This window comes from Telmatherina bonti, assembly GCF_933228915.1.
Source record: "Telmatherina bonti genome assembly, chromosome: 22".
Taxonomy (NCBI): Eukaryota; Metazoa; Chordata; class Actinopteri; order Atheriniformes; family Telmatherinidae; genus Telmatherina; species Telmatherina bonti.
The window spans coordinates 30,416,335-30,433,226 of NC_136631.1; the positions used below are offsets into that span (position 1 = coordinate 30,416,335).

Here is a 16,892-nt window from a genome sequence, read left to right on the forward strand (position 1 = left end):
GTTTTAAATAAAGCAGATGTTTCATTAGTCTCTTGGCTCAAACCCGGAACAGGACCAGAACATGGACCAGGACCCAGACCAAAACTCGGACCAGACCCTGTTGATGGTCTCACAGTGGGCGGTGTCCTGTCTCCAGCAGCAGAGCTTCCAGTGTCAGTCTGGTCTGACTGGATGAACAGCTGGTGGACCAGAACCTGGACCAGGACAAGGATCTGGACCAGAACCCGGACCACGACCTGGACAAGAACATGGACCAGAACCTGCCGATGGTCTCACAGTGGGCGGTGTCCTGTCTCCAGCAGCAGAGCTTCCAGTGTCAGTCTGGTCTGACTGGATGAACAGCTGGTGGACCAGAACCTGGACCAGGACAAGGATCTGGACCAGAACCCGGACCACGACCTGGACAAGAACATGGACCAGAACCTGCCGATGGTCTCACAGTGGGCGGTGTCCTGTCTCCAGCAGCAGAGCTTCCAGTGTCAGTCTGGTCTGACTGGATGAACAGCTGGTGGACCAGGACAAGGATCTGGACCAGAACCCGGAACACGACCTGGACAAGAACATGGACCAGAACCTGCCGATGGTCTCACAGTGGGCGGTGGCCTGTCTGGTCTGACTGGATGAACAGCTGGTGGACCAGAACCTGGACCAGGACAAGGATCTGGACCACGACCTGGACAAGAACATGGACCAGAACCTGCCGATGGTCTCACAGTGGGCGGTGGCCTGTCTCCAGCAGCAGAGCTTCCAGTTTCAGTCTGGTCTGACTGGGAATGAATGGCTGGTGAAGCCAGCAGGACAGGAGGAGCATGCAGAGGTCAGAGGTCGCGGCGTGGGCCACTTCCTGTACGATGGTCTGCTTCAGCCTGAGCTCCTGCCTGAAGGCGGCCAGCAGGTCCTCGCCGGACTCTTCTGGAATAAACAATGGAGACGGTCACACTCCGGTTGCCATGGTGATGTATTAACCGGTTATGTCAATGGATTTACAATGATAACTGAGAGATCACCTGTCACCACTGGTGGATCAAATGGTTTAACTGGCAGCAGGTCGCCAACATGACTGGTTTAGCTGGCAACAAGTCGGCAACATGACTGGTTTAACTGGCAACAGGTCGGCATCATGACTGGTTTAACTGGCAACAGGTCGGCAACATGACTGGTTTAACTGGCAACAGGTCGGCAACATGACTGGTTTAACTGGCAACAGGTCGGCATCATGACTGGTTTAGCTGGCAACAGGTCGGCAACATGACTGGCAACAGGTCGGCAACATGACTGGTTTAACTGGCAACAAGTCGGCATCATGACTGGTTTAACTGGCAACAGGTCGGCAACATGACTGGTTTAGCTGGCAACAGGTCGGCAACATGACTGGTTTAGCTGGCAACATGACTGGTTTAGCTGGCAACAGGTCGGCAACATGACTGGTTTAGCTGGCAACATGACTGGTTTAGCTGGCAACATGACTGGTTTAGCTGGCAACAGGTCGGCAACATGACTGGTGTAGCTGGCAACAGGTCAGGTACATGACTGATTTAACTGGCAACAGGCTGGCAACATGACTGGTTTAACTGGCAATAGGTCAGGTACATGACTGGTTTAACTGGCAACAGGTCGTCAACATGACTGGTTTAACTGGCAACAGGTCGTCAACATGACTGGTTTAACTGGCAACAGGTCGGCAACATGACTGGTTTAGCTGGCAACAGGTCGGCAACATGACTGGTTTAGCTGGCAACATGACTGGTTTAGCTGGCAACAGGTCGGCAACATGACTGGTGTAGCTGGCAATAGGTCAGGTACATGACTGGTTTAACTGGCAACAGGTCGGCAACATGACTGGTTTAACTGGCAACAGGTCGGCAACATGACTGGTTTAACTGGCAACAGGTCGGCAACATGACTGGTTTAGCTGGCAACAGGTCGGCAACATGACTGGTTTAGCTGGCAACAGGCTGGCAACATGACTGGTTTAGCTGGCAACAGGTCGGCAACATGACTGGTTTAGCTGGCAACAGGCTGGCAACATGACTGGTGTAGCTGGCAACAGGTCGGCAACATGACTGGTGTAGCTGGCAACAGGTCGGCAACATGACTGGTGTAGCTGGCAACAGGTCAGGTACATGACTGGTTTAACTGGCAATAGGTCAGGTACATGACTGGTTTAACTGGCAATAGGTCAGGTACATGACTGGTTTAACTGGCAATAGGTCAGGTACATGACTGGTTTAACTGGCAACAGGTCGGCAACATGACTGGTTTAATTGGCAATAGGTCAGGTACATGACTGGTTTAACTGGCAACAGGTCAGGTACATGACTGGTTTAACTGGCAATAGGTCAGGTACATGACTGGTTTAACTGGCAACAGGTCGGCAACATGACTGGTTTAACTGGCAACAGGTCGGCAACATGACTGGTTTAACTGGCAACAGGTCGGCAACATGACTGGTTTAGCTGGCAACAGGTCGGCAACATGACTGGTTTAGCTGGCAACAGGCTGGCAACATGACTGGTTTAGCTGGCAACAGGTCGGCAACATGACTGGTTTAGCTGGCAACAGGCTGGCAACATGACTGGTGTAGCTGGCAACAGGTCGGCAACATGACTGGTGTAGCTGGCAACAGGTCGGCAACATGACTGGTGTAGCTGGCAACAGGTCAGGTACATGACTGGTTTAACTGGCAATAGGTCAGGTACATGACTGGTTTAACTGGCAATAGGTCAGGTACATGACTGGTTTAACTGGCAATAGGTCAGGTACATGACTGGTTTAACTGGCAACAGGTCGGCAACATGACTGGTTTAATTGGCAATAGGTCAGGTACATGACTGGTTTAACTGGCAACAGGTCAGGTACATGACTGGTTTAACTGGCAACAGGTCGGCAACATGACTGGTTTAATTGGCAATAGGTCAGGTACATGACTGGTTTAACTGGCAACAGGTCGGCAACATGACTGGTTTAATTGGCAATAGGTCGGCAACATGACTGGTTTAATTGGCAATAGGTCAGGTACATGACTGGTTTAATTGGCAATAGGTCGGCAACATGACTGGTTTAATTGGCAATAGGTCAGGTACATGACTGGTTTAACTGGCAACAGGTCGGCAACATGCAGAATGTGAACTGGATCCAGAAACTCCTCTGGACAAAGGCTAATAAACGGTCTGAGGCTAAACTGTTCCAGGATATTGTCTCTTTCAGAAAAGGTTCAGTTAATTTCACCGTCACTCCAATAAACTGAAGCCGTTCTGATGAAATTGATCTGTCGTTATTCTCTCTGGATGAACTTTGTTTTTTTTACATCTGAACCTTTTTATTGCAGGTATTAATTACATTAAATACAGTTTCTTTTAGGTGAAGATTTGGCTTGAATAACAAAGCTGAGAGCTTAACGGGGTTTGGCGGTTACATCCAAACCTTTACCTGGCAACCGCCTTAAAAATGTTGATCTATGCCAGGCGTGTTCAGCCCGGCCCCAGCAGGTCTGCAGTCCAGCAGGTTTCCCATGTATTTCTGCTTCAACACGCCTGAATCACATCAAATGGATCCATCAGCCTGTCAGGTTCTGCACAAAGACTCAATAGTTTCAGTCCGTTGTGTTGGAGCAGGGATACATAGTAAACCTGCTGAACTGCAGAACCGAGTTGGATCCTCCTGATCTAGTTTTCATCCCGTAGCTAGCTAGTCGTGATGACGGATCTGCTCCATCCAGTCTGCCAGCTGTTTCTGAGGTTAAACCGAAACATTTTGCTGAGCCAGGGCTGCCAGGAGACATCCCATGATGCACTGCAGTCCTCTGTGTCTCTCTACTCGCCACATATGGAAAGAAATGGAAGTGTGGTGACATGGTTTGCTGATAAACTAACCAAACTGTTTGGTGGTCCAGCTGTGGAACAGAGGAACCGTTCTCCCTTCAGGACCGAACTGAAACTCCTCCAGTTCCCGAATGCCTCGCTGTGATGTCATCAGACTCTCCATCTTCGTCACCACAGCAACCTGACAGGAGGAAAACGTATTTAGACGTTTCTGCATCGCAGACTCGATGTGAGATCAGCAGTTTTACATCTACAGCAGCGTTTGTCCCACCAAACGCTGAAAGGAACATCCAGGATCATCCGGACTCGTCTTCCTGACAAAATCCTGGAACTTCAGTTTTCCAGATGAATCCAGAAACAGTCAAATCACCTGGTCACCTCTATAACACTAAAGTCCCAGAACCTTCTGGAGGCTTTAGCACCAAACTCGTGGTAAAAAGCCGCAGATAAATCTCATCACCTCCATCCGTCACAACCAATCAAATCTTCCCCCTGAGCTCAGGTGATTTTCCTCACAGCAAAGGAAAAGCCCTGCAGGGTGCTGCGGGGAATCAGTCTGAAATCAGGGCAAAAAGATCGCTGGTTTGAGCCTCAACTGGACGGGAAGTTCCCCCCCACTGTCCAAACTCGGAGCCCCGCAGTCCAGGAGGTTTTTGTGGTTTCCCTGCTCCAACACACCAGACTGACATTAACGGGTGATTGTGAAGGAGTTGACTGGATGTTGTTTGATCCATTTAATTGGATTCAGGTGTGTTGGAGCAGGGAAACAATGAAAACCACCAGATTACAGCCCTTGAGGGCTGCAGTTTCAGAACCCTCTAAATCAGGGTGAGTGGTTGTTTGTCTGGCTGTGTGGCCCTGTGATGGACTGGCGACCTGTCGAGGTGTCCCTGTCTCTAACCTGAGGACCGCTGGGATAGGCTCCGCCCTCCCGCCTTCCCAGCGACCCTGAACTGGACAAAGCGGCATTGAAGGTGGAAGAATGACTGGGTTTAGTTGCTGTGAAACTTTACCATTCTGTTAACGACATCCTGCAGTTTGTCGCATTCGTCTTGTAGCTCAGCAGCGGATGGTGACGATGATGATGACGAAGAGTCAAGCTGCTGCTGGTTCTGGGAACTACTGAGAGAAAAACCGGTTAAAGCCAGTGGGAGGTCTGGTTTGCCAGGCTAAAACTGCAGCATCATGCAAACAACTCGTTATAAATAAATATTAGAGAGTTAAAGGCAGGTAGGAGATCCTGGAAAAGTGGTTAGAGGAACATTTTCCAAACACACAAATAAAAAGTTCAAACTCCTTTCTTCAGACTCCAAACATTCCTAACGTCCCAACCTGTGAGTGGGTCGTGGGAGATTTTATGTGTCACCCTGATCAAGATTTCCATGTTAATCCATCAGCCACATCAGGAAGATGGTTCATTTTCCACTCAAGGTTTCCGGTTTTCCCGGAGCTTCCGGGCATCTGGTCCTGGCTAGCCGGAACTGTAACCTGCGACTGTTCATCCTGTCTTCAGGTACAACAGATGATTTACGCTCCGTACGTCTGAAAACAGAACCTACATCAGCGACCTGCTACTTTTCCTCTAGTCGCTCTGATCTGCTGCTTCTCACCAACCACGTACACTCGCTCCTTCTAACCGGAGCTACTGGACGGGGGGTGGAAGGGGGTCTGATCAGGTCTCAGGTTAGAACTGCCTTTCCCAAACTGGACGGGGGTTACGATCCTCACGGTGGTCCTAAGATAATTCAGTATCACTGTAAACTAAATATGTACAGATCTGAGCATGCAAACATTAATATGTGGAATTAATGTGTTACTTTCTACTGCACAAACAACGGATTACCTGCAGAATTTGGTCATATCTCAGCGAGAGAAGCAGATTTTTGGCAACTGGGTGTTTTATCACAACTGTGATGATAATCCACCAAAAATAACTTCATCCTTTTTATTTATGAAGATAATGACAAATTTTAAGGGTGGGAAAATTGAATAAAAAAAATCGAATATTGGGATTTTTTGTTTCACAATTTTAGATTAATTTTTAGAAAAAAAAAATCTATATTTTTTTCATATAAATAAAAATAATCCACTCTAAAATCTTTGTAATTTTTATTGTTTATATTGATCTTTTTACTTGTTTTCTCGGGCGTTACAGCAGCAGAATGATGGTCTGGCTACTGGGTTCTTTTATCCTCATTGAAATTAAGAAAAATGACGAGCAGAAAAAAGTTTTATACATTTTTTTTGTTTTTAATCTACAAAAATCAGCAATAGAATAATTGTGAGAATCTCAATTTAAATCGAATTGGCACCCAAAAAATTGGAATCAAATCGGGACAAAAGCGTATCGTCACAGCCTTAACAAGCCTTACATTTAGAGATGGATGAGCCAAGCTCGCCAAGCTCTGGCTTTTCCTTCGATGCCTCTCAGAGCGAATGATTTGTCCACGAAGAGTGGTACATGCAGAGGGGTTGAGGGTAGGGATGCACCGATACCAGTAGCAATATTGGCTCAGTATCAAGCGTGTGTACTCGTACCTGGTATTAATAAAAGTATATGGATACCACACTAGTCAAGCCAGCGCAAATGTGTTTGATGACATGCTTTGGATGTGTTTTAAAAGAAATAAATACCTTGAATGTTAAAATGGAACATTTTTTGTTACATTAAATACTAGATCTTTGTATCCAAACCACACATTTATAGTTGTATTTAGGTAAAATGGGCCAAATCAGAATAAAACGTGTTGAAACTGTTAGGTCTGTGATGTTATTATATTTGTATTGGTGAGGTAACTTCAGAAAGGATGGGTCATTTATTACAACCTAATGACATCTGACACAGTTATAACAGCAATAATAACCATCATCACAATAATGTTCACATAAACACATCTGGTATTGGCAGATCAAGTTTCAGGTATCGGATCGGAACTACCATAAAGTGGATCAGTGCGTCCCCAGTTGAGGGGGGAGTTTGATCGACACATCGCAGTCCAGTCACTTGGAACGGGTCGGTTAAAATTACTGGATGGCCTCTCTGTTCCACAGGTGACGACATGTTTTATTTCTGGGCCAGAACATGTCACTAATCACTGCAATCAGACGGTGAAGAGGATTTTAAGCAGCATGTTTAAAAAATGCTCCTGGAAAACGTCTCCTAGCCTGTCTGCTCTGTCTGCTCTGACTGGTCTGATCTGGTCTGACTGGTCTGACCTGGTCTGATCTGGTCTGATCTGGTCTGACTGGTCTGTCTGCTCTGACTGGTCGGATCTGGTCTGACTGGTCTGATCTGGTCTATCTGGTCTATCTGGTCTGACTGGTCTGATGTGATCTGGTCTGACTGGTCTGATCTGATCTGACTGGTCTGATCTGGTCTGATCTGGTCTATCTGGTCTGATCTGGTCTGATGTGATCTGACTGGTCTGATCTGGTCTATCTGGTCTGACTGGTCTGACTGGTCTGATGTGATCTGGTCTGACTGGTCTGATCTGATCTGACTGGTCTGATCTGGTCTGATCTGGTCTATCTGGTCTGACTGGTCTGATCTGGTCTGATGTGATCTGACTGGTCTGATCTGGTCTGATCTGGTCTATCTGGTCTGACTGGTCTGATCTGGTCTGATGTGATCTGGTCTGACAGCTCTGACTGGTCTGTCTGCTCTGACTGGTCTGATCTGGTCTGGTCTGATCTGGTCTGATCTGATCTGACTGGTCTGATCTGATCTGACTGGTCTGATCTGGTCTGACTGGTCTGATCTGGTCTATCTGGTCTGACTGGTCTGATCTGGTCTGATGTGATCTGGTCTGACAGCTCTGACTGGTCTGTCTGCTCTGACTGGTCTGATCTGGTCTGACTGGTCTGATCTGGTCTGATCTGGTCTGACTGGTCTGATCTGGTCTGATCTGGTCTGGCTGGTCTGATCTGGTCTGACTGGTCTGATCTGGTCTGGCTGGTCTGATCTGGTCTGATCTGGTCTGACTGGTCTGATCTGGTCTGACTGGTCTGATCTGGTCTGACTGGTCTGATCTGATCTGATCTGGTCTGATCTGGTCTGTCTGGTCTGATCTGATCTGACTGGTCTGATCTGGTCTGACTGGTCTGACTGGTCTGATCTGGTCTGATCTGGTCTGATCTGATCTGACTGGTCTGACTGGTCTGATCTGGTCTTATCTGGTCTGGCTGGTCTGGCTGGTCTGATCTGGTCTGACTGGTCTGATCTGGTCTGATCTGATCTGACTGGTCTGACTGGTCTGATCTGGTCTTATCTGGTCTGGCTGGTGTGATCTGGTCTGGCTGGTCTGATCTGGTCTGACTGGTCTGATCTGGTCTGATCTGGTCTGATCTGGTCTGACTGGTCTGATCTGGTGACCCAACCACGACGCGAGCTGACCCAGTTGCTGGTCTAAATGGATTAATCAACTTCCTTGGCTCCTTTCCGGATCATTTATGTCCTGATGAATGTGGAGCTGCTGCTCTGCATGTTTGTTCAGACATGACAGGATCAGGAATGTAGAAAATCTGACATTCCCTCCTGGTTCTCCGTCTGTGGAGTTCAGGACCGTCTGGGATCACAGCAGTCCTTCATCTCCGTAGCAGCTGCAGAAACTCACCGTCTCATGTTGACGATGGTGGTTGCCACGGCGAAGCCTTCCTCGTTCAGCTTGTCCCACCTCATCATCAGGTTGTGCCAGTCGGCCGCATTGTCCTTGATCTTCCGAGCACTCCCCGTGAGCTGAGAGGACTTCCTCTTTGATGAGTTCGCTGTGAGAACAGGAATGTTTAATCAGATCATGCAGGAGAGACGGCGGTTTGACTCGAAAACCCGTCTTCTCCCAGTCAAACCAGTTCAGGTGACTTTTCTCAGCAGGTCAGACAGAACATGGATCTCCTCTGAGCTCACACGTGTTTCCATCTCTGCAGGTGAGAAGTCAGATTCCTGAAGCTAAACCTGGAGATAGAAGCTTCAGCCAGTGTTTCTCACGCTGCTTCAAACACTCGCTGGGAAATCTACCAGTTTCCAGTCACGTCAGGATCAGGCAACGCCAGGTTAACGTGCACGTTCTCTTCACGGATTCCTTCTGGTTCAGCGCCTCCTCAAATTTGACCAAATATTCCCAAACACCTGGCCAAGCTGACATCAAAGTTTCATGCTTGTTCTGTGAGCTGTAAACTTGTTTCTTCCAGAACTGGAAGATTTTTCTCCTTAAACAAGAAGATTGTTTGGGAACATCTGAGGCTGATGGGGCTCCGGGGGTTCTGCAGATCCGGAGACTGGTCTATGTACCATGTGAGCAAAGGCCGGATTAGAACATAGACTATATATGAAAGATGGACAGAGCCTTTCAGTGGTTAATAGTGCCTAAAACTGCAGTTCCACATTCATCCACTAGGGGCTGCAAAAAAGAGCGAATCCCCATAGACTCCCATGTTAAAAAGACCAACTTCACAGCAAAAATAAACATGTTTACAGCCTGGTTCAAAAATCCTTTTTGGTTTAACAGGTCAGGTTTACTTTCATGACAACTGTGGGGGGAGTAAATTTTTTTCTAACTCGACCGTTTAAAAGTAATTTAATCTCGAAGTTCACAAATTTAGGGGCGTGTCCTTTTGATTGACAGGTACCCAATCTCCCGCTTCAAGTAATGCTGAGCGGACACTGTGCGATTTTAGAAATCTGACTGTCGGCGAAATGCTCCCACTGCACGACCAGGTTTGTTCCTCGTACTCTATTTGACCCTACGACATATGTACTCATACTGTACGATGATTATTGATGATTACAACCAACTACTTGTTGGCGTCAGTCGGCATGTGACGGCACGTCGAGTGTGAACAACGAAAAACAAAGGTTCCTAGTTCCTATGACAACCACAGCGTGCCTGACAACAAGATGGCGAGCAGGCAGCAAGTTGTTGCAGTTGTGTGTGCTGTCTTGTGCGCTGAAACAAATTAAAAAAAAGAAAACGTCGTCTTCTCTCCATAGATCTACTAATCTCTCTTCTAGCAGCTGTGTCCACCGCACACGTCTGAAGTTGGGGTTGCCCACCAGTGTTTAAAGCTCCACCGGTGTCTTCTGCGCAGGTGCGAACGTAGAATCGTGACGTAACACCACTCACACTGTACGAGCGACGGCGAAAATTTCTGACATCATTGTTAAATCATTGTTAAAACGTAGCAGCAATGAATCCTTCCTCGTGAGTGTTGTATGGCTTACGACCTCCTGACTGGACATCCCGACGCTACGATGTTTCCACGATGACGCAGTGTGGTCTGCGACAGCAAAATTGTGGTGAAATCCCCTCAAAATCGCAGCCCACTTACCTCCGTTAGCTGGTTAGCTCCTGTTATATCCGGGTTTGCTCTTAGCGACAGAAAGATGTCAATTACCCATCATGACGCTCACAGCCCCCCTCTCAGCTCCACCTCTTTACCCATATTTGTATTTTCCGGGCGAGACGATGCGTATGCCTCTACCAAGATGGCGATGGTAGGAACCGCCCACCGACTTTTAATTCAGTTCTTCAGAAACCTACAGGTGACGTCACGGAGGCTACGTCCATATTTTTATATACAGTCTATGGCACAGGCCCAGGGGCCCACACCCACTTGGGGCCCATTTGGGGCAAATACCAGCAGTTTGGACACGAAACAAAATATACATAAAAGCCAGATAGTTACACCACAGTGTCCAGTGTGTTTCTACTGGTACCACTGGCTGAGAGATGTTAGAAATGTAGTTTCACAGTGTATCATTCACAATTTTTCACAATGTTACAGTGGGGAAGGGGGCCCCTGGAACACTCTGAGCCCAGGGGCCTGTGCACTTTTAATCCGGCCCTGATGTGAGCCACATAAATGCTCCAGCTGATCCTGGTCACGTGACATCCAGCAGGACTTTCATTTTGGTTATAAAATTAAAAACAAGCCTCTAAGATCATCATCCTCACCACAAGTCATCTAATCTTCATCCAAACTCAGCAGTTTTCTAAGAACAAATCCGCTTTTTACAGAGTTAAAAGGTTTCCTGGATCTGGTTCCTCTAAACCGGTTCATGGACCATCACCGTCTCTTTTACGTCATCACGGCCTGTAAAACGTAAAATAATGTGTATGACGTCATCCGAGAGGAGGCAGCTTTCACCACCTGGTCTCCCACTGATCCCAGTACCAGACCTGGACCATGATCCGAACCCGCTGGGTGAACCGGATTAACCGGAACCCAGACCAGATTGAGATTTATGATAAAAACAGGAACAAAACTTCCATTCTGCGCTTTTCTGATCACTGATCAGGCTTCACATCACTCACCTTCCATGTGATCGATCCACAGTCACGTGATCTCTGTGTCCGGACTGGTGAACCAGCCGTTCAGATCACTACCGCCATCTGCCGGACTGGAATGTTGCTCAGGGAAATTCCTGAAACATTCCCGTTTAACCTGCCAGGAAGAACACACACCTGGGAGGTGAAACAGCTTAAGGGATGCCCTTGTAAAGCAAGATTAATCAGTGCATCAGTGGGATCAAAATTCTTTTAGTCATAAAATGTTTAATAAATTAATAGAGTTTTATTTCATCAAATATCAGTCTGAGATGCAACGAAACGATTCACACAACAGCAAGCACACCCTCAGTCATCTCTTAATATTTCATGGATTTTACTCAAAATTTATATTTTAATGAATATTTAAAATTTTTAGATATAAAAGGCTAAAAATAAAAAAAAACTAATTCACTTTTAATTTTTCTAATATTGCGTGAGAGCCATCCAAAATCATTCCCAGTATGCCAGACACTGTCCCAGTCAATCCAGATTTTTTCCAGAATCTTTGGATTAATGGCCCAGGAGTTGTTTTTTTTTTTTTTTTTTAAGAATTCACACACAGAGACACACACTGTATTGTCCAAAATACCTCGTAGAGAAGTGGATCTAAACAGAATTATGATTCAACAGACATTTGACTCCAAGTTTCTGCATGATGTCTACGTCCTGACTGAGCAGCATGAGGGAACCGTGACGGCCTGACGTGTCTGTGGCTGGGGTCAGCGTTGGCCGGGGAGGGCGGTGCTTTGGGGGCTTGGACCCCATCATCACTGCTTGCAGTTCAAGTTTTACTTTTATTTTTTTAAGCTATTTTGTTTAAAAAAATAAATTTTGGCATCTTTTGTGCAGGAAAAACTTGTGTTTGTGCCATAAAGGCATTCTGGTTTTGTTGCCATTTTTCAATATGAACTGTCTATTTCAGTTTGTTATCTACATTCACTGTTTTCTCCAAATCTTCAAAATATGCAACCTAACATCCCTGATATCTCAGATGTGTTTGTTTTGTTTTCTCCATCTAGTTTTTACAATCTGGTTCTGAAAATTGGATTTCTGGCCATGGTAAGTAAAATGTGATATTACTTCACAGAGTTACAAGCTTGATCTAATTTACATGATACTGCATTGCGCACAATGCAAAACAAAGGCAATGTAACTGAGAAGACATTGAGTAATATTGCAGGTGTTTATTTCATATAAGAATGTTCCTCCCACGGTTGCAGTCTCAGTATACAAACTACAAGGGAAATTCCATTTGATTCATCTTCTGTTGCCGTCCTGCAGGCATCTGGCATGACTCATCTTGGGACTCCTGTTGGATGAGGACTGAACCTTTCTGCATCTCAGCGTCCCTCTACATTTCAAATGGAAGACTCCACCTCCTGAAAAGTGCTGTGGCTGGGAAAGTTACTCACAGCTGTAGTCTTGGGAAAACTTTTGTGGATCCACACTGACCTTTGCACTGCATCTACAGCACAAACAACCACTCAGAAGGGATTTCCCTTGTGTACAATCTGCTGGAAGGAACATTTGTTTTAATCTCAGTGTAGACTGTGAGTATTGGAACATCCATATGTCCTGCAACCTCTTCATGTAGCCCTGCTCACTAAAGTTGCGAGCATCGGGGCCGGATTAAAAGTGCACAGGCCCCTGGGCTCAGAGTCTTCCAGGGGCCCCTTCCCCACCTCAACATTGTGAAAATTGTGAATGATACACTGTGAAACAACATTTCTAACATTTCTCAGCCAGTGGTACCAATAGCAACCCACTAGATACTGTGGTGTAATTATCTGGCCTTTATGTACATTTTGTTTCATGTCCAAAGTGTTGGTGTTTGCCCCACATGGGCCCCAAGTGGGTGTGGGCCCCTGGGACTGTGTCCATAATGCTAATGATAATAATGATAATGCAGCATTGACTAGTTTGTACCTCGTGTCCAAAGTCATCTGGTTTGTGTTCCAGTAGCTCATTTCTCCTCACAGTTCCTCAGTATGTGACACAGGCCTTGTCTGACCAGGTCAACATGCGCACAACAATACCATATTTTTAACCGAAAGTGTCTTCTTAAAAACAGCAAGAGTGCAAAAAGATGTTTTGAAGCTGAAACTCAATGTAGCAAATATAAAAATAAAAATATTATTAAAAAAAAAAACAAAAAAAAAAACTATGATTGCAGGGATTCAAACTCTTTTTTCCTGACTTTCAAAACACTTTTCAAGGTTTCAAAACTTATTTGAAAACTCCTATTTTTAGGTTTTCAGTGTTCAAACACTGCTTTCAAGGTTTTAAAAATGTTTTTCTTCAGTTTCAGATTATGGCAAGATTTTAATTCCATAGATGACTGGTGTAGGTGTGCTAGTTGTTAGCCTCTGTGATGCTAACCAAGTGGCAACTTCCATTGGACAAAAGCCCATGCCGAAGTGGCAAAAGTTTCACTCACTGTCAAACATAAAAAAACAATGTGCTTTTATGCTAAAATAATTTCAATGATGTTAATTAACAAAGAAATAAGATACATTATAAGAATTTGAGACAAACATGTTTGATTGTTTTTCATGCATTTGAATTTATCGATTTATTTTATCTGATAAAATAAGTAATTATTATTTAATCTTACATGTAAAATGTAATTCCACATGATCTGTTTTTAACATTTCGCCGGTTATTGCAATCATATTCTGAACAAAATATAGTTGCTGGCTTTCTCTTGACTCTGGTTGACTCTTTTTTTTCATTGACATTTAATAATGCAGAAATGCAGTGCAGATATTTGCTTTAGAAGAGTAGTACCTATGCATTTTGTTTGCAGTTATTTACTAATGAAGCAGCAGGAAGATCACGTTCCAGAGTTTTTTGTCCAGGAGGGTCCATATGTGTTTACATTTAGGAGTTATGACAAAGTTAAGTTTCTAATAAAAGCATTGTTACATCTATTATCTGTAACTGGGAAGCCAGAGGTAGTTGGAGAATTGGCTGTTACTTGCAGAGGAGCATCTATCTGTATGCTCTGCGCCAGACAAACAATACTAGACTCAATTATCATGTAAAACTCTCTTTGCAAAGTATCAATATCATATTTTTTCAGAAACAGTTCATGGAATTAAAATTCACCGTTTGCATTTAGTAGAGCAGCGGTTCTCAACCTTTTTTCAACACGCAACCTTTTTTGTAAAATGTTTTTTCAGCAAGTATTTTAGGTTAAGAAAAAACATGAAATAAAGCACTTTGCCATTTGTGTTTGTTTAGTTAAACTTTAACCGTGCAAAACAATGGGAATTGTTACGTGTGGGGTTCACGTTGGAATGTGACATTTTGGGAAGAATGAAATGGTGTAAATGTAAATGTAAATTCAGTTAATGAATTTACATTTACATTTATTGAAATATTTTAAATATTTATATAATATTGTTTTTATAATTTTACTTAAGGATGTTTAAAAAAAAACAAAACATAAAAAGATATGTTTTCAAAAAATTTCACGTACCCCCTGGAATGCCTTGAAGTACCCTCAGGGGTACTCGTACCCCCATTTGAGAAACCGTAGATTATTCACTGTGTAGATATTATTTATGAACCAATTATTTAGAAAAAGTGTTTTTTGGTGTAATATATATGTGTTGTTCCATAGAAAACAGTTATGTGCTGAAATTACGGTTGACTCTGAAGCTAGCCTCGAGGAGACCCATCCAATATGGCGGTGACTCTGCATGTGCATGTCCAGTGCACAATGAGGTGTCTACACATATTATGTCTATGGCTAAAAAGGCCAACTTCATAGAAATATACATGTTTAGATCCTGGTTCAAACAACCATTTTAAGTTTGTTAGGTCAGGTTTACCTTCATTACAACTCTGTGTGTGTGTGTGTGTGTGTGTGTGGGGGTGTGGATTTAATGTCGTTTAATTTTGAAATTAGGCATAAGGGGCGTGTCCTTTTGAGTGACAGGTACCTAATATCCAGTTGCAAGAAGGCAGAGTGTAGTACAACCATGGTTTTTGAGAGGGTCTTGGTTGCAGACATAGACGTCATATATACGTAGACGCCGCATTGTATCACGCCGCCTATACGAGCTGACGTCTCATCGCGCCGCCATCTTGGATGGGTCTCCCATGCGCCTCCAATGCATTTATTTGTAAGGTGTAGGTCCAACCACAGATTTTTACCTGTTTTTCCTCACAGTTTGGTTTGTTACAAAGGGCAGAGATATTGTTATGATACAGATCACTGTAAAACATTAAAAAAACAACATGCTTTTAAGTTAAAATATTTTGATAAGTCCAATAGTTAGGGATCACTAGCTATCTAACTATCCCTTAGTTATGCTGCGATAGGTTTAGACTGCCGAGGGACATTTCCTTGTACACAAGGGCTGCTAACTTTCCAAAAACCTTGGAGTAAGATTTAATGAAGACGATCCAAATTTTGCTGTATAAAGAACAGCAAAACATTAGACCCAGGATGTTTCATTTTATGTAGGTTTAATAATAGAATATTGCACTCAGAAGTAACATTACATTTTATATATATATATATATATATATATATATATATATATATATATATATATATATATATATATATATATATATATATATATATATATATATATATATATATATATATGTATGAAATGAAAAGTACTTTATTAATCCCAAAGGGAAATTCAATATTGTAGAATATAATAATTAACTAGAGGAGGTCTTGTTCTGGAGGCTGATGGCTGCTGGCAGGAATGATCTTCTGTATCTTTCAGTCTTACATCGGACCTGAAGAAGCCTCTCACTGAACACACTTTGTTGTTTCATCACTGTGTTGTGGAGAGGGTGTGAAGAATCCTCCATCATCTTCATCAGCTTGTGCAGCATTCTCCTTTGGACAATCAGCTCCAGCGGCTCCAGAGTTACTCCAAGCACAGAAGCAGCTTTCTGGATCAGTTTGTTGATTCTCTTCAAGTCTCTGGTTCTGATGCTACTACCCCAGCAGATGCTGCAAAGCTGACTGCACTCTCCACAACAGACTTATAGAAGATATTCAACCATCTCAGCTTCCTTAAGAAGTACAGTCTGCTCTGACCTTTCTTGTAGATGTAGTCAGTGTTGCATTTCCAGTCCAGTTTGTTGTCCAGCTGAACTCCAAGATACTTGTATTCCTCCACCTCCTCCACCTCCTCTCCCAGGATGGAAACAGTGCTTTGTTTATTCTTGTTCCTCCTGAAGTCAACAATCATCTCTTTTGTTTTGCTGCTATTTAATATGAGATGATTGTCACCGCACCATTTAACAAACTGACTGACCAGTTCTCTGTACTCTGCTTCTTGTCCATCCCTGATACACCCCACAACTGCAGAGTCATCAGAGTATTTCTGCAGATGACAGGACTCAGAGTTGTACTGGAAGTCTGAGGTGTACAGTGTGATATATATATATATATATATATATATATATATATATATATATATATGTATATATATATATATATATATATAATTTGTGTGTGTATATATACATATATACACACACAAATTATGTATGTATATATATATATATATATATATATATATATATATATATATATATATATATATATATATATATACATATATAATTTGTGTGTGTATATATACATATATATATATACATATATATATATATATATATACATATATATATATATACATATATATATATATATATACATATATATATATATACATATATATATATATACATATATATATATATATATATA

General features: G+C 43.5%; 1 protein-coding gene across 3 annotated transcripts; it reads right to left on the reverse strand.

The window, feature by feature from the left end:
• Positions 1-10: 10 nt before the first annotated feature.
• On the reverse strand, positions 11-11,152 carry cinp (cyclin dependent kinase 2 interacting protein). Of its 3 annotated transcripts, none has more exons than XM_079262226.1 (5): positions 11,132-11,152; positions 8,435-8,585; positions 4,835-4,940; positions 3,873-4,002; positions 11-912 (listed from the first exon to the last, which is right to left on the reverse strand). In XM_079262226.1, the coding sequence occupies exons 1-5, from the start codon at positions 11,136-11,138 to the stop codon at positions 710-712; spliced, it is 597 nt and encodes a 198-aa protein (XP_079118352.1). In that variant the 5' UTR covers positions 11,139-11,152; the 3' UTR covers positions 11-709. The 3 variants fall into 3 exon arrangements, with proteins under 3 accessions (XP_079118352.1, XP_079118353.1, XP_079118351.1); XM_079262227.1 differs by having other exon boundaries at positions 11-909; positions 4,835-4,943; XM_079262225.1 differs by having other exon boundaries at positions 4,835-4,943.
• Positions 11,153-16,892: the final 5,740 nt, after the last annotated feature.